This window comes from Nicotiana tabacum, chromosome 8, assembly GCF_000715075.1.
Source record: "Nicotiana tabacum cultivar K326 chromosome 8, ASM71507v2, whole genome shotgun sequence".
NCBI classification, from domain to species: domain Eukaryota; kingdom Viridiplantae; phylum Streptophyta; class Magnoliopsida; order Solanales; family Solanaceae; genus Nicotiana; species Nicotiana tabacum.
The window spans coordinates 46,731,769-46,754,735 of record NC_134087.1 but is presented as its reverse complement, the minus strand read 5'-3'; the positions used below and the strand labels follow the sequence as shown (position 1 = coordinate 46,754,735).

Below are 22,967 nucleotides of genomic sequence, written 5' to 3'. Positions count from 1 at the left end.
AATGTGACAAAGAACCACTATGGATGAAGGAATTTATTAATGATCTTGGCTTTGAACAACCAAGGTACATCTTATTTTATGATAATCAGAGTGTTATCTGTCTCACCAAGCACTCTACTTTTCATTTTAAGACCAAACATATAAATAGAAAATATCATTGAATAAGAATGACCATGGAAGATAAATTATTTGAGGTTGAGAAGATTAACAGTGATGAAAATACTTTGAATATAGTGACAAAAGCGGTGGCTACAGATAAGCATGCATTTTGTAAAAAATTGACAGGCATGAAGCCTATCAATAGTTCCTCTACTTGAATGATATATTTGGACCCTTGACTGGAGGGGGAGTTTGTTGGGTTCATGTCCATGTTGTCCAGCCAAATGACCCATGGCCTAATCCTATTCTCTTTTGGTTTCCAATCTTATTCGAAATTGGATTCAATTTTTTCCTATTTAGAGTTCGTTTTGGCTTTAATAGAAAGCACCACTCATTATCTATAAATAGGACAACCTTGAAGAATTATTTTATGCTCATTGGTACAAGTCTTTGAAAGACTTTAGTACATAAGAGTAGTTTTTGAGAGAGCTTTCATCAAGAGAGAAGAGAGAAGAAAAAGTGTATGTTTTGCTGCAGATTATTGTTCCGACCAGCCAACTTCAACTCATGTTTTTCGATTCGTTAACCATTGGATCGGGCTGAAATTTTGACTAAGTGTTCGTAACATCTTGGAGTTTGATTTGATAGTAGAGGTCGGATTAGAGGCCTGTAGTGTCTAAGTTTTTTCCCCAAACAGCAGCTCTATTTTTATGACTTCTCCTCCTTCAATTGATTTGTTGTTACTCTTGTTGCTATTGTTGCTTCGTGTTTGGCACTTGTTATGTAGCCAATTTGGAGAACTTTTGTAACTATCTAATTGTTATAGTAGAGATTTTTGGATGATTTTCTACCTTCGATTTGAAGGGTTTTCCACGTTAAAATTTGGTGTTCTTTATCTTATTTATATTCGGGTTTGCCTCTTCCTCGACATAATACAGACATCTTTGTACCTGTTGGGACTCATGTTGGCTATAAATAGAGAGGCTTGACCTTATATTTCTCTATTCTGAAAACTCTCCCTTCTCTCTTCTGCATTTTGCATTGATTTTCAAAGCAAAACATATGTATTTTGTGTGATTTGCTCCACCATTTGAGATTGCTGAAGTTCTGTGATTTGTAGTGCTACTATCCTGGAATTGTTAGTCTGTTCTATCCTTGGAGGAATTAAATTCCTTGGCAACTTTGAGGGGATTAAATTCCTTAAGGACACACAAGAAACTTGTGGGCTCGAAATTTTCTGTTTCTGTTTTCTTAAACTAACGTCTTCTATTTATATTTGAACACAATATACTAACAATAAATATACACACAAAGCGCGAACCATAAGACTAGTTATTAATAATTACATATTCATAATCATATAAATAATACTCTCTCCGTTTTAATTTATATGACACACTTTCCTTATTAGTCCGTTTCAAAAAGAATAAAACATTTCTATATTTAGAAATAATTCAACTTTAAACTTTTCATTTTACCTACTTTACCTTTAATGAGAAGTTTTTATAGCCATACAAATGGCATGACCCGATAAAGCTTTTGCCCCTTAAGCTTTTAGGACCACATGTTTCAAAAGTATTTTTTTTCTTCTTAAATTTTATACCAAGTGAAGCCAACTTATCTAAATTGAAAGGAAAAGAGTATAACATATTTAATATATAAGTCCTAAAATTACTTTTGACATATATACTAAAAATCTTTCGAATTTGATGTTGACTCGAACACTTGTCAGTCAAGCGAACATCTCAAATGAAAGTCAGTTCACTTTACTATTAGCAAAATATTATTCAAAAAAGGCAACTCATAAATGTGGCTGGTTCTGCAATTTCAGTACGTTATTTCTTCCTTTTCTGCCCGAAGTAATTTTCCTTTTTTGGTCTAAATCTGTAAGCAATCAAAGAAGGAAGGTAGTAACTTGGAGACGCAATTTATTCAAACCACCATTTATAAATACAGACATTTATTGGAGAAGTGAGCCTATGATGACATTAATTAACTATAAATCTCTCACCCACTCTGTCAAAAATTGCACAAGGTACGAATCTGCGTCCTCTTCTTCCCACTCCTTCATCACCTTCTACAGGTACGAATATATAGCAGTTCTGTATATTTTTGTGCGAATACCGATATTGACTCTGTTATATATGCTTTCCCTTCACTATTTGATCTGATTATGTAATATTGGTTATATTGGCTATCTTGGAATTTCAGATTGCAGCCCAAGGTCTTGAAATAACATTTTGGATTTAATTTGGTTGGGTTGAAGTTGGATATATATATTCGTTGCACTATCCAGAATCAATCAGGTAATTAATTTTTATTGCTTTTGTTTCTGAGCTGGATTGTGTGATTCTGTTCTGAGCTGGATCGTTTGGTTTGAGGGTAAATTATGCTGCGAGTAGTTATATTGGATTAGTTATGCTGGTGTCATTTCTATTCACGGTTTTGGTATGTATTAATCTTAGGATTGTTAATATTACTATTTTATTCTAGAATAAGTTATTCTAGATTAATCTTCTACCCTCCGGCGGATATAAGTTTTTTTGGTACTATTTTTTATCATGAGATTAACTTATCTCAGAATTAATAACCAAACAAGAGATGAGGCGATACTAAAAATTTTATCCCAAGATTATTTTTGCGTATTTATCGTACCAAACGGCCCTTATTTTGGAGAAATATAAAAAGAGATAGAACATCAAGAAGTTGGTGGCACATTTAATTCGATCATTTATTCAGCAGAAGTACCTTTCTTTCGCTGGCATCTTAAAGCCCACAGCTTTAAATTTTATTTCCGCCATTGAAGACTACCAACCTTTTACCAGGCTTCAAGTAAAAGATTTTGACTATTCCATCTAAATGTAGTAACCTAATTTACTTTTTCTTTTTGTAATCTAAATTTGTCCTTAAAACTTTGTATTTTAGTTAATATTCCATCTAAATGTTACACGTTATGTGCGACAGTGTGCACATACTTTAATTCTTCCAAGTTTTGTTTTGTTTTTCCTTTTAAACAAATTTCCTTAAATTCTCTGTTTCAGCAATATTAACTTACTTAGGTATTGCATAACTTGTTCACAATTTTTTTTTCTAAATCAGTACTTTTTTTAAAATGATAAGAAATTAGTTTTGCCCATTCTTACTGACCCAGTAATGCTTCGAATGGCTAATAGCCTATTAGGCCAAGCTTCATTTGAGGCAAAAGTATTTTTTTTTTGGGTCAAAAATGCTTTTTTTTTCCTAAAATTAAGGTGTTTGGCCAAACTTTTGAAAAAAAGAGTGCTTTTGAGGAGAAGCAGAAAAAAATATCTTCTCTCCGAAAGAACTTTTCTGAAAAGCACTTTCGAAAAAAATACACTTAGACACAGTTTTTTAAAGCTTGGTCAAACACTAATTGCTGCTCAGAAGTGTTTTTCAAATTAATTAGCCAAACACAAACTGTTTCTCACCAAAAGTACTTTTGAAAAAAATACTTTTGAGAAAAAATACTTTTGAGAAAAAACACTTCTCAAATTTTTGCAGCTTGGCCAAACGGGCTATAATAGTCTAATGTTGCAGCACGTAGGACCCCCTCCATTACTGCAAGACAAAATGCAAAAAAAATTTCCTATCTTTCCTCCTCTCATTGTCTGGGTGTTAAACGACTAATCGCAATTATTACTGGTAGATTTATGTGTTTAATTATTAGGTCTTGGATTACAATATAACAATACTATTAGAAAACGTTAAATGAAATAAATGAAATCTGTACCTTCTTTCTAAAGCAAGTTATTATTGTTAAGAGAAACTAAAAATAAATTGTATTCTACAAAAGAATCTAACAGTGTAAGTTTTTTAAATAAACATGGGGGCATTTGCATCTATACCCGCTTTTTGGTCACGTTTTAACTTGTGCCCGCTTTGCAAAAAAAATTACAAGCGTACACGCTTTTTCCCGTAACTTCAGCATACGGGGCTGAAGTAGCAAAGACAATCACGCAAAACTTCAGCATTCTAGTAGACGAGCCTAAAGTAGCAAGTGTGTTGAACCAAGTGTGATGAAGTTTTTGTTTGTAATTGCTGAATTTAAGCATAGTAGCTGAAGTTTTATTCTCTATTTGCCGAAGTTTTTGTTTGTAATTGCGCTAAATAAGCTGAAAATTTTTTGTCCTGGATTCATTAGTTTTGTCATTAAGCTTTTCCAAAAACTTCAGCAGAAGATGCTGAAGTTATTTAGTTCATTTATAAAAACTTCAGCACTAAATAAGCTGAAGTTTTTTTGTCCTGAATAAGCTTTTTCAAATATTTCAGCAGAAGATGCTGAAGTTATTTAATTCATTTGTAAAATTTTCAGCACTATATAAGCTGAAGTTTTTGAAAAAACTTTCTAACATACTAGATAAATAATCAGATTGCCAATAGTATCTAAATCATAAATTTTGGAAACAATAAACATGAAAAGAACAGAATTATCATTGTCTGCTAACTTAAGTACGTGGAAATATTCACAAATTATTGTCTACTAACTTACGTAATTATTTATAATTTGTTTTTAAATAATCTGATAAACATATTTATGGCAATCATCCCATGAACCGAAGTTTCATACCAACAGCAGCAGAAGAAAGAAGAAGAAGAAGAAAACGAAGGAGGAGAAGGAGGAGGAGAAAGGGGCTGAAGTTGTTTAAAAAGTGGATACAAGTTAAAACTTTTAAAAAAATGGGTATAGGTTAAATGAGGGAGACCAAATAGGGCGCCCCGTACAATTTTTACATAAATATGTACCACTAAAATCTATGGTTAAGTAAAAGCTCTTGTAATTAAGTGGCCCTGTTTATTAAAAAGGATAACGCAACCAAACATAACCAACACATGCTTCAGGCCTTCAGCATACTTTGATCTCTTGTATGGAAACTAGCAAAGAAGGTGAAAAAGAACAGCAAAAATTACATACTAGTATAACACTATAATGTGTATTATTTCAAAATAGTATTAATTGTCCAGCAGTCTTAACAAAAATAAAGACATATTACAAACATGGATTTGTATTGGTGTCAGTAATAGTATATCAAGTGACATCAGTCTTCCTCAGACAAGTATTTTTGCCTTTCCAATCAATATAACTCTCTCAAAGAAGTTACTACATGGTATCTAGCCTTACTCTCATTGTGTTCAAAATAATAAGCTGCGCGCAGTTGGAGATATGTCTATTCCTTAATTCTTGTGTTTTGTCTTCATAATGTTGCAGATGGATATAGCAAAGGATGTAACAGCAGGGACTGTTGGTGGAGCAGCACAATTGATAGTTGGCCACCCTTTTGATACCATAAAAGTCAAGCTCCAAAGCCAGCCTTCTCCATTACCCGGGCAACCTCCAAAATATGCAGGTGCCATAGATGCAGTCAGGAAAACAGTGGCTTCTGAAGGTCCAAAGGGTTTATACAAAGGCATGGGAGCTCCACTTGCAACTGTAGCCGCCTTCAACGCTTTGCTTTTCACTGTTAGAGGTCAAACCGAGGCGCTGTTAAGGTCTGAACCTGGTGCCCCTCTTACTGTCAAGCAGCAAATCCTTTGTGGAGCTGTTGCTGGTACTGCTGCATCATTTCTTGCCTGCCCAACTGAGCTCATCAAATGCAGGTTAGCTCTTTGTAGCATTAAAGTCAGAAATTATAATACTCCCTCTGTCCTAATCCATTTGGCACATTTTACTTATTCAGAGATAAATTGTACTAGACTAATAAAGATATTTAGAAACTATACCTACTGAAGTTACAATTCACCTCATATCAAAATGGTGAAATACGACATGTTAAGATGCTAGTCAAAGTTCACTAATCTAGGAAAAACAAGAGTACCAAGTTTTATGAAGAGTATCATATCGTCAAATGTTTGTAAAGTTTTCCCTCAGCTCCTATATTATCAACAGTCAAGTTGGCCGGTTGGATTAAGGCCTCATTGTTATGATTTTCTTTTCACCAAAGTGGCGTTTACATGTGTTTTGCAGTTGGACTCTTTAACTGTGTGCTTTGGTGGTCTAATGTTCCAACACAACTTGTAAAAACTATTTGCATCATTCATGTGCTTTAACTTTTAAGGCTTCCTCTATGTAGCATTAGTGGTAAACCTGCTTATGTATTTAGCAAAATTGATTGCTGGATTCTCAAATTTGATGCAGATTGCAAGCCCACAGCTCATTGACAAGTGTAGGATCAGGTTCTGTGGCCATAAAATATGCAGGGCCAATGGATGTTGCAAGGCATGTTCTTCGTTCTGAAGGAGGTGTAAGGGGTCTCTTCAAAGGTCTATTCCCCACCCTGGCACGAGAAGTACCGGGAAATGCTGTCATGTTTGGCGTATACGAAGCGTTAAAGCAGTACTTTGCAGGAGGCATGGATACTTCTGGACTGGGAAGGGGTTCACTTATAGTAGCTGGAGGCTTGGCTGGCGGTTCAGTCTGGTTCGCAGTGTATCCAACAGATGTTATTAAGAGTGTAATTCAGGTTGATGATTATAGAAACCCAAAATACTCTAGTTCTTTTGATGCTTTTCGGAAGATTTTGGCATCAGAAGGTGCCAAAGGCTTTTACAAGGGGTTTGGACCTGCTATAGCGCGTAGTGTCCCAGCAAATGCTGCTTGCTTCTTGGCATATGAGATGATTCGGTCTAGTTTGGGATAATCGCTCCTTTAGGATTGATGGAAGGTTTTTGGAACGGTTACACTTACTTCTTTAACTTGGTTTTTTCCCAGTTGGAATGATCTGTAGTTCCAATTGCTACCCCAGTAGGACAATTGTGCTTTAAAAAATTTTATACCATTTTTTGGAGACTAAGAAGAAAGAGATTTTTGTGAGCTAAGTTTTGTTATCATACAAATATACAAGAGGCATAGATTACCAAATTAGTTGCCAGTTTTTGTTATCTGCTATGCTTTCATCTTCAGTGTTTATTCGTTTTTGTCGATGTCAAGAATGACAAGATGATGGATTAAAAACCCATGAGATTGTACATTTTATTCAGACATTCACAATGCCGTATCTTAACATTCCAAATAATTGAAGCATGATTCTTGGTTGAAGACTTAAAGATAGTCTATGTTGGTATGACTTTTAAGCTATGGTCTACAATAAAATAATTTTATGAGCTAAATATATATTCACTTGTAAATTGAGAATTTTATGAGTAATAAATAGTTACCACTGAAGTGGTTGTTTATTTGAACTCATGAAAAATTCTTAGTAAATTTGTACATGTGAAATTATATCTATTCATGGATTGAGCATTATGATTAATAAGTAGGATCCACAAAATGGTCTATTTATTTGAGTCATTGAAATATGTTTAATATACCATGTGAAAATTATCCTTGAGAAATCTACATTAATGGTGGAGGTTCATAACTAGAAAAAGAGTATTTATCTTTGGGTACTAGTGAAACTAACTCCACCCATGAGAAGAGATATTGGGGTTTTCACTGAACGGGAGAAAATATAATATCTCAGGTTCTTATGTATTTAATAAAAGGATAATTTATTGCAAAAGGAGATATTATATATCCTAGAAATAGGAAGAAAATAATATATGCCTTGAGCTCATAGTGTAATTATAAGGAGAATGGAAATCAATATCATATTTATTTTAATTCATGAAACTACTTAAAACGGTTATTCTCCGAGTTTGGTTACAGGCTAGTGGTCATGAATTTGACGGACTCCGATTAACCTGAAACTTGGTGGGTTCATCGAAAACGATCTAGTGAAAAAAAAACTCCTTGCTATGCAGTGAATCATGTTGTTTTTTTGGCATTTTGAGGTCGTTTAGATGGGTTTTCAAGTAGTTTATTAAATTGAATTTGTTATAAATATGAAAAAATTATTCTTTATATATCGGCTATATTTGAGTTAAATCTGAAACATGATGATTTAACTTGATATGATATATAGCAAGAATGCAAATCACATGGATTTAATCCTGACTACGCCAAAAAAATAATTTATTCGAATTTGGTCTAGTTTTTGGCGATCATGAATTTCACGATCTCCGAATGACCTGAAATTCGGTAGGATCATTGGAAACGATCATTTAAGAAGAACTCACTGCTATGCAGTGAATCACATCGTATTTTGACGATTTGGGATCGTTTAGGTGAGTTTTTTGGAGGTTTGACGGATTAAAATGTGATTTACATACGAGAAGTCATTCTTTCTATCATTTTATATGTCTAATCTGGAACGTGATAACACATGTTGATTTGACATGAATTGGTATATGATAAAAAAAAAATATAGGTCATATTTTAAATTCTTAAAAAAATGCTTAAAATGATAATTTTCCAAATTTGGTCGCAATTTTTGATTGATATGAAATTTGGTAGATTTATCAGAAATAGTCCAGTCAACAATAATCATCACTATACAGTGTGAAATATTAATTTTAGTATTTTAAGACTGTTTAAATGGGTATTGAGCATTTTTTTTAATATGGAACTTAATCCTCAGAGAAAAGTTCGTGGTTGTGATAAAGTGGTGATGAGAATAAACCCCTATGGTCTTCATTTTTTTTTATTTATAGTGAGATAATAAATTTATGCGTTGACATTAGGTCTTCCTCCATATCGGATAAATTTATTATGAACTCACTGGCTATAGTTACTAGTTATTGATAACCAGTATTAACTCTCCGTCTGAGCTTAAAGGGTTGAATCAATTTTGTAACTACAATACAATCATGATTAAGTGGTGATAGAAATATATTTCTATGGTCTTCCAATATTAATTTCAAGTGAGTAATAAATTTATGCGTTGACTTTAGGTCTTCCTCCATATCGGATAAATTTATTGTAAGCTCACTAGGTGAAATACTAGTAATTGATATCGTGTACTTACTCTCCATCTGAGTATACATGTTGGATCAATGAAACTAGAGCTATTAAAAATGATGTTCACTTGACTTAAATTAACAGTATACTCTCCATCTGAGTTGGGTCTGTTTTAATTATTGGAGTGAATAATCTGGCATTGCATATGTATGTTGCATGAGTAGTTCTTTCCCATCGAAATTGCTATTCAAGATGCATGACATATATGTGTAGTGTGTTTTAAAATTTTTGTATTAAAAAGTTATATACAATTGACTGAAAATAATAGTATACTCTCCATCTGAGTTGGTTCTATTTATTTTTGGATTGTATAATTCTTGCATTATATAATATACTTTGCATGAATAATTCTTTTCCCATCGAAATTTATTATTCCAGATGCATGTATGTATATAAATATTGAATGCAGTCTGAATTTTACTATTCAGTGTTTTGACTTATTATGATCTATTTAATATTTTTATCTCAACTCCACAATGATTTTATGCAATTTGTCGTATTACTTGTTAAAATTTTCTTTTAGTGATAAGGCATTAATTTTAAGGATGCAATATATGTATTTTTGTTAGAAGGAATTTAATTCCGGTTTCTGGGCAAAATAAGAGATGGATATTTGTTTTATTTTCGAATAACTCTTGAGTTATTGAGCTTAATAAACACTTTATCTCTTGTGGTACATGAATGCATGACCTTGTTATTATATATTGATGTCTCTCCTGAACAGAATAATATTAGTCTACCTCATAAGAGAATATGTTCTTCAAAATTAAGTAAAACTTCTGTGCACTTTTATCTAAGTCATATTAATCTGGATAGGATTTCAAGTTGGTCAAGTATGGACCTTAAGGTTCATTGAAAGTAGAGGCACTACCAACTTGTGGATCCTGTTTGGAAGGAAATTTGACTAAAAGATGTTTCCCTTTAAAAGGAAATAAAACTAGTGATAAGCTAGAATGAATCCTTTCTGATTTGTATGGTTAAATGAACATACTCGTAAGAGATAGATTTTGAGTATTTTATGACGTTCATAAATGATTACTCAAAATATTAATATATTTATTTGATGCACTGTAAGTCTTAATGAATTAAGTAATTCAAGGTTTTTAAGACTTGAAATAGAGAAGCACCAAAGAAATATATTAAGTTACTACAATTTGATTGTAGTGGCGAGCATCTCTCTAAAGAGTTTTTTAGTTACATATCAGAATAGGGATTACATCTCAATTGACTACACCGTAAACTCCATAATAGAGTCGTATAGTAGAAAGAAGAAATAAGTCTCTTTTGGATATGGATAGACTAATGATGTGTCATTCAGATTTGCCTTATTTATTTTTGGAATATTTCCTGGAAACTTCAAATTACATTCTGAATTTAGTTCCTTCTAAGCTAGTACATGGGACATCTATAGAACTGTGGACTGAATGTAAGCTTGGTCTGTGGCATGTTCAGATATAGGATTATCCCGCATATGTGCTGAAAGGGAAAGCAGATATGTAAGTTGGAACTAAGGATGGATAGGTGCATGTTTATCGAATATCCAAGAAAACGAATGAAACTTTATTTTATTGTCCTAAAGAAAATAAGGCAATTGTTAAAACAAATGCATTTTTCTAGATAAGGACTGTTTAATAAAACATATTCCTAGAAGTAAACTATTTTTACAGGAACTGAGCAAAGAAATAACTAGATGTTCAAGAACATCAAAACCCACACGTCAGAATTGACGTTCCATTGCATTTAAGTAGTGAGAGAACGTTAATAGACATAATATGCCTTTATCGAGTAGGAGTGATGTTTGAACATTGAACACTATAGTAAGAAGTCACTAATATTTCAATGTCGTGAGGTAACGAAGGTAATATTAGTGGTACTTCGTCTTAGTGGGAGAAAGCTAAAGAAAATTATAGTTCGGTGTTCATTCTTGGAATAGTTTCGGTAACAGGATCTCTGAAGAGTTTAATACCAAACTAGATAATTACGACAAAGTACTACTGGACAAATATTGCATCAGATATAACTTGGCAAGATTCTTTAACAAAACCTTATTTGGTGAAGACTTTTAATAGTCATGTAAAAGAATGCGTGAGAAAGTTGTAGATGCATGGTTATGAGTCTAAGTGGGATATTGTTGGGGCATATATTATTAACCATGCATTTGGATATAGTATATTCTAATAATTATCATGGTTAAAAGTCTAAGTGGGAGATTGTTGGGATATATACTATTAACCATGAGTTTGGTTTAGATATAGTATTTATTATGAAATAATTGTTTATTCAGTTTTAATAAAGTTTTAAATAGATCATATAATAGTCTGTGTCCTTTGCTTATATAGTAGATGATTTAGTGTATAGAGTTTAGCTTATACACGGAAGATTAAATCATCGGTTCTTATAAGTATAAAGTTTGAGTTCACAATCGAATGATGGAATTGGACAAACCATCAGGAATGATTGTAGCACAAGATTAAATATAATTAATCTTGATTATGGGAATGGTTTAATTCCAACTTCTTGTGCTAGTACATTTTGTATGTATTGAACGGACCAGGTAGAGATAAGTATTTTATACTGACTTAATAAAATAAACTCTCTAGCCATTAAATGTACTTATACTCTTAATCTTGATATAATTATTATTAGCTGTGTATATTATTATTGTTTTGATTTATTAAAAGGCGAGATTCTTTCGTGGGTCAATATGCCTGGTAAATTGGATAATACTAATATATATTGGCGAAGTAATAGTTAGTTGATGGAATCCATGTCTCAGTTTAGAGATTGATGATATACCTTTATGAAAGCTTATAAGTTTTCACGTGTAAACCCGGCCGGTGGATTTTGTATCCGACACATGAAATAAGTTAAGCGAAAGTCTAAAGGAAATAATCAATAAATTAAATCGTCAGTAATTTAATTTAATTGATTCGTATCTGAATCTTAACATGGGGAGTTAAATAAGATTTAATGGATGAATTTCGAAATTGAATAAGGAGTGTAATTACGAATTTTTAGTGGAATAATTCGTAATTAATTATGGTGGATATTAATTTCGAAAATTACAAATTAATTCCATAATTGGAAGCCTTGTTAATTAAATTTTGTGGTCCCTACTGTGCCTAAATAATAGGAAATAAAGGAATCCTTTTTCTGGTGGAAAAGAAAACCTAACAGGTTTTGGAAAAGGGTCTTAACTCTTAAAACTTGTGCTATAAATACATAAGGTTTTCCACCTAGAGGGATGAGTACATGGTGGCTGAAATTTTCAGCCAAGTTTTCCTAGAAATTTCGCCCACACGAAATTGTTATTTTCGGGTATTATTTGGGTAACACAGTAGAAGACCGTGGAACGTTCGAGGATCACGATTGTGCGGGTGATGGAGATTCCATTGAGAAGTTATGGAACTGAAGGCTCACGTGGTAGAAAAGATATGTTCACGCTTCAAGAGGTAACCCGTGAAATCCCGTTTATGCTAGTTGTCTAAATTACATGTGATTTTGATACTGGGATTGCTTTCGCTGCATATAATAATCCATCAGTCTAGTGCTCATGAGTGTTCTTAATTTCGAGCTGTGAAAATAACCTATTGCAGAAATGTAGGGTAAGGTTACGTACAATAGATCCTTGTGGTCCGGCTCTTCTCCGGACCTTGCACATAAGTGCACCGGGTTGCTTTTTTTTTTCCTTTCTATTTTGGCTTCAACTATAGAGATAAAGATGATAAAAGAGAAGGTATAGTTAACAACAACAACAACAACAACGACCCAGTATAATCCCACAAGTGGGGTCTGGGGAGGGTAATATGTACGCATACCTTACCCTTACCCCGAAGGGTAGAGAGGCTGTTTCCAGGAGACCCTCGGCTCAAAAAAGCAATAGAGAAGGTATAGTCACAGTGATTAAAAAAAAATAGGAGTGACTTATTGCAGATTGTCATCATTAAAAATATCATCCATCCCTTCTAGCTAGTCCGTCCATGCATTCCGAGCGAATGGCAGTAAAACAGATTTATATCTTGCTTTCATGACATGTTTAGAACCAGTGGCATATATGGTGTGATAATAACAAGTTTAATTGACCATTAATTTTCAACGCGGAGTAAAAGTTTATTTATAAAAATTCATTAAAATTGCAAAAATTGTAGATATGAACCCATAACTTAAAAAATATAATGGGTTCAATGCTAAAAAACTTAAAAGTTGAACCCATGAAGTTTAAATTTTAGATCCACCTCTATTTTTGTTTTTGGTAATTAACTGAATTTTTATTAATTACCATTTGTAAACCTTACAATACCTTAGCCAAGCTCACACATCTTGCTATCTGTAGAAAAATACAATATAAAGGAATACAAATCAAACTATTCCATAAGTTACTACTTAGAATCTAAACTTGTCTAATAATATGCGAAATCTAGGAGTAGCTCGAGCACAACAACTATATGCAATCTCCTTTGCATTTTGATCACATCCTTTGCTCTTCTTCTCGAATATTTTTTGATTTTTCTCCATCCAGATTGCATAGACACTCTCAGCATACACCATCTTGAATATATTGAGCAGCCTTTGATTTACCTTTTGGCATTGTTAATGACTCAATCTAGTGGTATTCACGGGTTCCTGCCTGCATATGATCATATTTTATCCATCTCATAAGCTCCTTCCATAATTATTTTGTATAATCACAGTGCACAAATAAGTGATCCCTCGACTCATTACAGTCTTGGCAAAGGACACAACACTAATCTACCTGTAATTCCATCTAAGCAACCGATCAGTTGTTAATAACTTCCTTTGTAACTGCAGCCACATAATAAATTTTGTCTTTGGCCTTGCATCATTGTTGAATACTAAGCATTTCCATGAAACTCTAGTATAATCCCCATCCTAATTGCACTTTTACTAGGGGAGGAGTTATATTGAAGTTGTTATAAGTTCCCAGGAGCACGCAGAATTTGTCTCACAATCCAAGAGGCCTGTGGTGGTACTCGAATGTCATTGAATTGTTGTCTCTCGATGTAGTATTCATGAACCCACTTCATCCACAATCTGTCTTGTTTATGAGCTAAGTCCTAACAAGTTTTAGTTATAGTTGCTTTATTCCATAGTTAGATGTTGGTTAAATTCAAACTACGTGCAGCTTTAGGTGTGCATACTCTCTCCCAAGCTATTAGAGCTTTTTTGGTTAGTTGATTATTGCCAGACCACAAGTAGCTTCTACAATAGACATCAATGAGCTTAATCACTTTCATGGGCAAGGTGAAGAGCTCTGCCCAGTATGCTTGTATTCCAAATAACACAGACTGAATTAACTGAACTCTTTTAGTGTAACGACCCGACCGGTCGTTTTGAGCTTTTGCACTTTGCTCGCCAGTTCTCAAGCATGACTAGCCCGTGTAATGTATTATGACTTATGTAAATTGTCGGTTTTGGTTTTCAGGGTAATCAAAATGGATTTGGAAGAATAACTCTCAGTTTGAAGCTTAAAATTTGAAAGGTTTGACCAAGTTTTGGCTTGTTAGTATATGATTTCGGATTGGAATTTTTATGATTTGGTTAGCTCCGTTAGGTGATTTGGGAATTAGGAGCGTGATCGGAATATATTTTGGAAGCCCGTGGAATATTTAGGCTTGAATTGGCGAAACTGGAATTTTGGCATTTTCCAGTTGATAGGTGAGATTTCGATAAAGGGGTCGGAATGGAATTCCGGAAATTTGAGTAGGTCTGTTGTGTCATTTGTGATGTGTGTGCAAAATTTCAGGTCATTCGGACGTGGTATGGTATACCTTTTGATCAAAAGTGTAATTCGGAAGATTTTGGAAACTTAGGCTTGAATCCGATGTGTTTTGGTTGATTCGATGTCGTTTGAGGTGTTTTGAAGATTGGTATAAGTTTGAGTAGTGGTATATGATATGTTTTTGCTTTTGGTTGAGGTCCCGGGGCTTCGGGGTAAATTCGGATGGTTGGCGGAAAGTTTGGAAATTTGGTTTAGCAGCTGAAGAGTTGGAGTTGTTGTCATAACCGCACCTACGGCTAGAGGATCGTAGGTGCGGTCTCGCAGAAGCTAAAAGGGAGCCGCAGATGCGGCCGAGTTGAAGGCTAGCTGAAATCGCAGAAGCGGTCGAGAAGGCGCATCTGCGATGGCGCAGGTGTGATATTTTAACCGCAGATGCGAAAATTGGTCGAGTAAGTGGAAACTGCAGATGCGGCACGTGGTATCGCAGAAATGGTTGCGCAGGTGCAAAAAAAAGCCTGAGCCAGAAGGTATATAATGTTCCCTTCGCGAAATTTTGTTAAGTTCTTCATCTTTTAAAGTCGGGAAGCGAGCTAGGGCAGTGAAATCAAGGGAGAATCGAAGGGAATCAGTTGGGTAAGTTCCCTAAGCTTCATTACTTGAGTTTATGATTATTTTTTCATTGGTTAATCATGGTATTAGTGGAGAATAAGGGTTAAAATTAGGGAAACTAGGGCTTGGTATTGGAGACCTAGACTAGAGGATTTGGTGGACCATTTGTGGTCGGATTTTGGTACTCTTGGTATGTATGAACTCGTGAGAAGATAAGGATTCCATTGATGTGATTTTTATCGATTTTCAAGACGTGGGCCCGGGGGTCGGGTTTGGCCAATTTTGGGATTTTTGGTATAATTTGATTATTTTTGCTTGGGCTTCGATCTTTTAGCATATTCTAATGTTATGATTCTGATTTTGGGTAGATTCAACGCGAGTTGAGGCAAAGGCGTCACTGAGTAGTAATTCACCCGGTTTGAGGTAAGTAGCCATTGTAAATCTGGAACTGAGGGTATAAAACACCGGTATTTCGAATTGTTTTGATAGATGCAGTGACGCACATGCTAGGTGACGAGTGTGTGGGTGTGCACCAGTAGGGATTGTGACTTGGTCCGTCCCGTAGAGACTATTAAGTCGCATATTTGATTTGAAATATGATGATATCTCATGTTTTAGACATTTATACTGTATTATGGGTTGTATGCCATGTTTGGGGCCTCGTGCCGACCTGTTGAGAAGCATATCCTCAGTCATGTTTTACATGTTTATTGTTTAAAACTGGTTTTACCACTCTACTTCTTAATGTGAGGACTGTCCGGACTGAGTTCCCTGATTTCTACTGTTACACCCGAGTGGCTGTGAGGTTAATGAGTAAGAGAGGTTGAGGACCTAATGGTGAGAATTATCAATATTGTGGATCGGGCTGCACGCTACGGCAATATTATATGTATATATTATGGATCGGGTTGCACGCCGCAACAATACTTATATGGATCGGGCTGCACACCGCATCGATATATATATTGGACCGGGTTGCGCGCCGCAGCGATATGATGCATGGGTTGTAGGAGCCCTTCCGGAGTCTATGCACCCCCAGTGAGCGTAGTCGACTATAAACTATGGATCGGGTTGCACACCGCAGCAGTTACTATGATTATTACTATTGTGAGATATTATTGAGCTTGTGTGTTGAGAGTGAGTACTGAGTGATGAGAGCTGAGTCACGAGTGACTGAGAGTCTACCGAGAGGCCATATTATGAGTAATACCTTGCCTGAGGGGCCCATTTATGATATTTTCACTGATTTCACTCTTATTTTAAAATAAGCCTCTATTGAAAATTGCTAAGTAAATTATTTCAAGTATTCCAATTGAAACTGAAGTTTTTATGACGAAGCTGGTTTTTAAACTGTGTAGTTTGATCTGCTATCCTGTTGTTATTCCTTTATATGATTTTAACTGCTCGTCACTGCTTTCAAACCTTATTTACTTTAGTTACTTACTGAGTTAGCATACTCACGTTACTCCCTACACCTTGTGTGCAGATCCAGATGCCCAAGCGGCAGAGTGAGGGTCCTCAGCACATTCAGAGTTTGCCGGAGACTGCAAGGTAGATGCATGGCATCCGCAGCCCTGCTTTCCTTCTTCCTATCTTGTTCTTTTATGCATTTTAGACTTGTTATGTATTAGATAGTCGGATTTGTATATTTAGAGGCTCTAGATTCGTGACACCAGATGTTTGGGCTGTGTTGGCTTAATATTTTATTGATTTTCCGCACAATTTTGGTTGTTTATACATTTCTTATGAAAATTGAGATTTAAATCCGTATTAGAAAATGGTTTTATAAAAGAAATTCGTTGTGATTAATGGTTTGGGTTGGCTTGCCTAGTAATGTGATAGGCGCCATCATGACCGGTATTTGGGGTCGTGACAAGTTGGTAACAAAGCCTAGGTTACATAGGTTTCGCGAGTCATGAGCCGGTTCAGTAAAGTCTCGCGGATCGGTACAGAGATGTCTATACTTATCCTCGGGAGGCTGCAGAACCTTTAGGAAAAACTTCACATTCTTGGATTCTTATCATGCGTCCTTGATTCAGTTTGAAATGTAACTCTTTGAATTCCTTCCACGCGTTCGTATGAGCGCATGAGCTCACGGTATTGGCTTAGCATCGACGGCTTGTGATTCCCTGATCGAGGGCGAGATGTGATCTTTGTTTGTTGATATTGGGCTAGTATGGAGGACTTAATGCCGGGCCTTGCCTTGAGCTTGTGATTGTGGAACGCGTGTTTCTGAATTTATATGTTTGATAGTGTCCCTATTAAAGGAAGTGATGACTGGATAGTTACGTGATGAGTGTGATGTGACTGTGAGATGTGTTCATATGAATTGAATGAGATGAGAAGGGTCTTCTTTGGGATAGCAAGAACTATCTGGTGCTTGATTTCCATCGTGATTTGATGTATAACCCCGAGTTATGGGTGTGTTGAAGGATCTTTTCATGTTGCCTAGTTGGGAAGTGAAGTAGATTTCACGTTGTGATATGAGTTCAAACTCAGGAAGATTAAGTGACTGCATAATGTTTATGATGGTGGAAGGGTATAAAGAGATGTTAGTTTGAGGCGGAGCATGTGGGTTATCTCCTGCGGAGTGTTCTGAAGTTTGTGTGATCCTTATGTTGTTTGTTGGAAGATCTTTTTTTACTAGTAAAATATATGTGTTGCAATTTGAATTTGGGTCGCTTAAGAGAGTGGGCTTGACTGTTACGAGGGGGAATGCGAGATTTTGCAGAAGATTTGAAGTACTAGATGGTCTGTGTTGCACGAGCTTATGAAGGATTAAGTTTAATCTCACTATGGTATTATGGTAGTAATAGAGTATATGCATTATGCGTTATTGTGTGTTTTGATCTATGGCTTTGAGCCAAGTGAGGGAGTCTGCTATTGATTAGTTGATTGCACAGTTATGTGCTATATTGGTTCCAGTTTGAGGCATACTGGTAAATCAGTTATGGCTTACGGAGGTTGAGACCGAGGATGGCTCGAGTAAAGGAAATTTCAATAAAGGTTATGTTATGCTTTATGGGCGTATGAGAATCACAAAATGACTTGAGTTGTTATTGGTAAAGGATGTATGGTGCATATAACAGGAAGTTGCTTGGTTGCATTAAGGTGAGGTTACATTTTGCGGTGTCGGAGTGCTAACGGAGCACAGGTCATCCGATCCGTTTGATTGGTCTAATTGCAGTTTGAGTAGATTGGATGACTCTCGAGAATGGTTCTAATGGGTTCAAGATTTTACATGTAATAATTGGAGATTTTCAGGTTGTATATTTGGCTAGAAACTGAGGTTTGCATTGGAAGGTGTCAAGATTCGTGGTATTTCTATATCATTATGGATTCTACACATCAGTATCAGGAAAGTGAAGGTAATGGGTTTAGATTCACAAGAAGTCTCTTCAGGGAAAGTATTTCCAACGTGGTGCTTGTGGGGATATTTGAGAGAGTAGTCAGCGGCTTATGAACCATAGGACGGTGTGGCTTTAGGCTTGGGTCTCGTATGGCGAATCTGGGTCGAGGATTGTGGTGTTATAGCGAGAAGAAGTATCAAGTTGAAGGTAAATCAGAAGGAACTTGGATAGATGGGATAGCTTGGTAGTAGGTCGGATCGACATGGTAAGGATATGACTAGTTCTTTGGGTGCTTACGAGGTAATGAGTTTCTACTGGTGTTTCGCGACAATGCTCTTGGATTTTAGTGGCCTGCGTAGCTCGGGTGAGTTAGAAGGATTCAGTCTTGACGGTTTAGTTTTGTGCAAATGGAATTCGGAGAGTTCTTGATGATTTCTACCACGGTTAGAGATGTATATTTTCTACGAGCGTGAGGAGAATGGGATGTATAGTGATTTTCTTCTAGATGGGATCACTAGAAAGTTCGTGGATAGTTGAGTACATAATTGCTTGTGGCTCGGAATGGATATGAAGTTCTCATGTTTATCCTAGGATGGTATGATATATGCGGTATATTGTGTAGGATTGAGATTTGCATATGTAAGGTCACAGTTCAATTTTTAAAGGAAGGTCACAAATGCTTAGGTAGCATGGATAGTTTCAGATGACTAGATAAATGAGATCACTGATTAGTGTGGCTTGATGAGGGTATACATTTTATAAAGGGCGATGCGTTTGAGTTGAGGATACTTCATTAGTATTGCGACACTCTCTTGTTGGATTGACTGCTGATATTCGAGTTTGCTTGGTGGCACAGAAGAATTATAGGAGTACCTCTCGTGGAATGATTGGGTATTAGAGGTGTGTTGTATATTTGGACGGTGGAGTTGGGATCGAATATGGTGATTTGCGTGTTGTATGGATTTGGAGACTGTGAGTCCTCATAAACATTTAGGTCGTGGTTGTGGATCGTGTATATCGATCTTGTGTGGTAACTATTGGAGGTTTGAAGACCTGAGTGGATCCTTATTGCTTAGTATGCTAGATTTTGGTATGATATTGGGTATGGACTGGTTGTCTCCATGTCGTGTTATTATGGGTTGTTGCGCTAGGACGACGACGTTGTCTATGCCGGGAATGCCACAGATTGAATGGCGAGGTTCAACGAATTATGTTCCCAGTAGGGTGGTTTCATTTTTGAAGACCTAGCGGATGGCTAGGAAGGGTTTTCTTTCTTATTTGGCCTTTGTGATGGATCTCAATGCAGAGACTCCTACCATTGATTCAATTCCGATAATGAGGGATTTTCCGGATGTGTTTCCTGCTACCCGGCATGTCGTCGGACAGGGTTGTTGATTTCGGTATTGATTTAGTGTCGGGCACCGTATCGTATGGCACCGATGAAGTTAAAGGAGTTGAAGGATCAGCTTCAGGAACTCTTTGATAAGGGGTTCATTGGTAGGCCAATATGGATGTGTGTTCTAACTCGAGTCGGCTTGGTTGACTTCAAGTTGTATTGTTGAGGGATGTGTTGATTTGATTGTTATTGAGCTTATTAGTGATCTAGGGAGACCTATGGGTTACCTTTCCGTGTTGCGAGGCGTTGGGATTTGTTGGTTATAGGCATATGTGGTGCAGTTTTATTGGGGTCTCTTAGTGGAATTCGAGCGGGAAGAGTATTGGGTTTACTCGGCAGATGGCATATCAGTTGTTTCCTTTCGGGTTTGTGTAATGTTATGTCAATTGCTTCGCCATGGCTATGATGATTTGCTTTAGTTCTAGACCTCAGATTGCGCGTGGTTGTCGATTTTGAGCATAGTGACTTGAGAGGTTTCATGTGGACCAGTGTTTGGGTAGGGTCGCGCATTGCAGCGAAGTTATGTGGAGGTATGACCTTGCGGGTTAGATTTTTGTGTTCTGTTTCTACGATATGTGACGGGTTCTCAGCATTGTGTGTGGTGGTACTGGTGAGCTTGCGATACAACTCTCTCATTTGAGTCATTTTTCATGATTTGAGTACGTTCGGATTGTTGCTTATTGGTGCGTGGATTGAACGAGTTATGGCTTTAGATTGTATTGATGTGTCATGGCACTAGAGTAGTTGTGTTAGATTAGATGAGATCGTTGGGATCTATAATGAATACAAGCGGATTCGGTTTGAGTGTGTTGTAAGGAGAATATCGATGTTCAGCTCAAAAATTTGCTATGGTCCTTGCCAAAGGAGAAGTGGTTTCACGAATGGTTGATCTGAGGAGTATGACTTTCCACGTATTTTATTCGTCATTGGCAGTATACAAAAGTGTTGGAATGAGACTTCATTTGTTAAGAGGTTTATTATTGATATTCGGTTGTTCTGAGAAACTGCTGTGATCAGAAGTTGTCGCTACGAGAGTTTGAGCTATGTGGTATATCATGTAATTATATTGGAGGCTGCAGGTATAGTCTGTTACAGCTTGTTCGGGCTTATTCAGAGTATAGTTGTGAGATTCTGATCTTGTTGATGATTTCAGAAGTGGAAATGTGGTTCTAAGATTTATGGGCTAGGTTGGATTGCGAAATTTTAGTTACATTATGTTATCGGACATATATGAGATAGGGTGGCATGGGATCACCCCTGGGTATGTGCATGGTAAGGTTACACAACAATTTGATGGTTTTCGGAACAACTCTAGGCACGTTCGAGGACAGACGTATGTTTAAGTGGGGGAGGATGTAACGACCCGACCGGTCGCTTTGAGCTTTTGCACTTCGCTCGCCAGTTCTCGGGTATGACTAGCCCCGTGTGATGTATTATGACTTATGTAAATCATCGGTTTTGGTTTTCAGGGTAATCAGAATGGATTTGGAAGAACAACTCTCAATTTGAAGCTTAAAATATGAAAGGTTTGACCAAGTTTTGACTTGTTAGTATATGATTTCAGATTGGAATTTTTATGATTTGGTTAGATCCATTAGGTGATTTAGGACTTAGGAGCGTGATCGGAATGTATTTTGGAGGTCCGTGGAAGGTTTAGGTTGAATTGGCGAAATTCAAATTTTGGCGTTTTCCGGTTGATAGGTGAGATTTTGATATAGGGGTCGGAATGCAATTATGGAAATTTGAGTAGGCCCGTTGTATCATTTGTGATGTGTGTGCAAAATTTCAGGTCATTTGGACGTGGTTTGGTATACTTTTTGATCAAAAGCGTAATTCAGAAGATTTTGAAAACTTAGGCTTGAATCCGATGTGTTTTGGTTGATTCGATATCGTTTGAGGTGTTTTGAAGATTTGTATAAGTTTGAGTAGTAGTATATGATGTGTTTGTGATTTTGGTTGAAGTCCCGGGGGCCTCGGGGTGAATTCGGATGGTTGGCGGAAAGTTTGGAAATTTTGTTTGGCAGCTGAAGAGTTGGAGTTGTTGTCATAACCACACCTGCGGATAGGGGACCACAGGTGCGGTCTCGCAGAAGCTAAAAGGGAGCCGCAGATGCGGCCGAGTTGAAGGTTAGCTGAAACCGCAGAAGCGGTCGAGGAGGCACACCTGCGATGGCGCAGGTGCGATATTTTAACCGCAGATGCGGAAATTGGTCGAGTAAGTGGAAACCGCTAATGCGGCGCGTGGTACTGCAGAAGCGGTTGAGCAGGTGCGAGATTTGGACCGCAGGTGCAAAATAAATCCTGGGCCAGAAGTTATATAATGTTCCCTTTGCGAAATTTTGCTAAGTTCTTCATCTTTTGAAGTCGGGAAGCGAGCTAGGGCAGTGAAATCAAGAGAGAATCGAAGGGAATCAGTTGGGTAGGTTCCCTAAGCTTCATTACTTGAGTTTATGATCATTTTTCCATTAGTTAATCATGGTATTAGTTTTATTAAGGGTTAAAATTGGGGAAATTAGGGCTTGATATTGGAGATCTAGACTTGAGTATTTGAGGGACCATTTATGGTCGGATTTTGGTACTCTTGGTATGTATGAACTCGTGGGAGGATAAAGATTCCGTTGATGTGATTTTTATCGAATTTCGAGACGTGGGCTCGGGGGTCGGGTTTGGCCAATTTCGGGATTTTGGTAATTTGATTATTTTCGCTTGGGCTTCGATCCTTTAGCATATTCTAATGTTATGATTCTGATTTTGGGTAGATTCGGCGCGAGTTGAGGCCGAGGCGAGAGGCAAAGGCATCGCGGAGTAGTAATTCACCCTGGTTTGAGGTAAGTAACCATTGTAGATCTGGAACTGAGGGTACAAAACCCGGTATTTCGAATTGTTTTGATAAATACGGTGACGTACATGCTAGGTGAC

At 36.5% G+C, this 22,967-nt stretch overlaps 1 protein-coding gene across 2 annotated transcripts; it reads left to right on the top strand.

The window, feature by feature from the left end:
- Positions 1 to 1,866: 1,866 nt before the first annotated feature.
- LOC107818360 (mitochondrial carnitine/acylcarnitine carrier-like protein) lies at positions 1,867 to 7,150 on the top strand. Of its 2 annotated transcripts, none has more exons than XM_016644366.2 (4): positions 1,867 to 2,134; positions 2,311 to 2,405; positions 5,327 to 5,715; positions 6,254 to 7,150. In XM_016644366.2, exons 3-4 carry the CDS (start codon positions 5,327 to 5,329, stop codon positions 6,753 to 6,755), a joined length of 891 nt encoding a protein of 296 aa, XP_016499852.1. In that variant the 5' UTR covers positions 1,867 to 2,134; positions 2,311 to 2,405; the 3' UTR covers positions 6,756 to 7,150. The 2 variants fall into 2 exon arrangements, with proteins under 2 accessions (XP_016499852.1, XP_016499851.1); XM_016644365.2 differs by having other exon boundaries at positions 1,867 to 2,182.
- Positions 7,151 to 22,967: the final 15,817 nt, after the last annotated feature.

What these genes read in the sequence shown, in the direction of transcription:
- LOC107818360 (XM_016644366.2), top strand. Translation starts at nt 5,327, where the DNA reads ATGGATATAGCAAAGGATGTAACAGCAGGGACTGTTGGTGGAGCAGCA. An exon ending in ACTGAGCTCATCAAATGCAG is followed by an intron (nt 5,716 to 6,253) that starts GTTAGCTCTTTG and finishes AATTTGATGCAG; the next exon opens with ATTGCAAGCCCACAGCTCAT.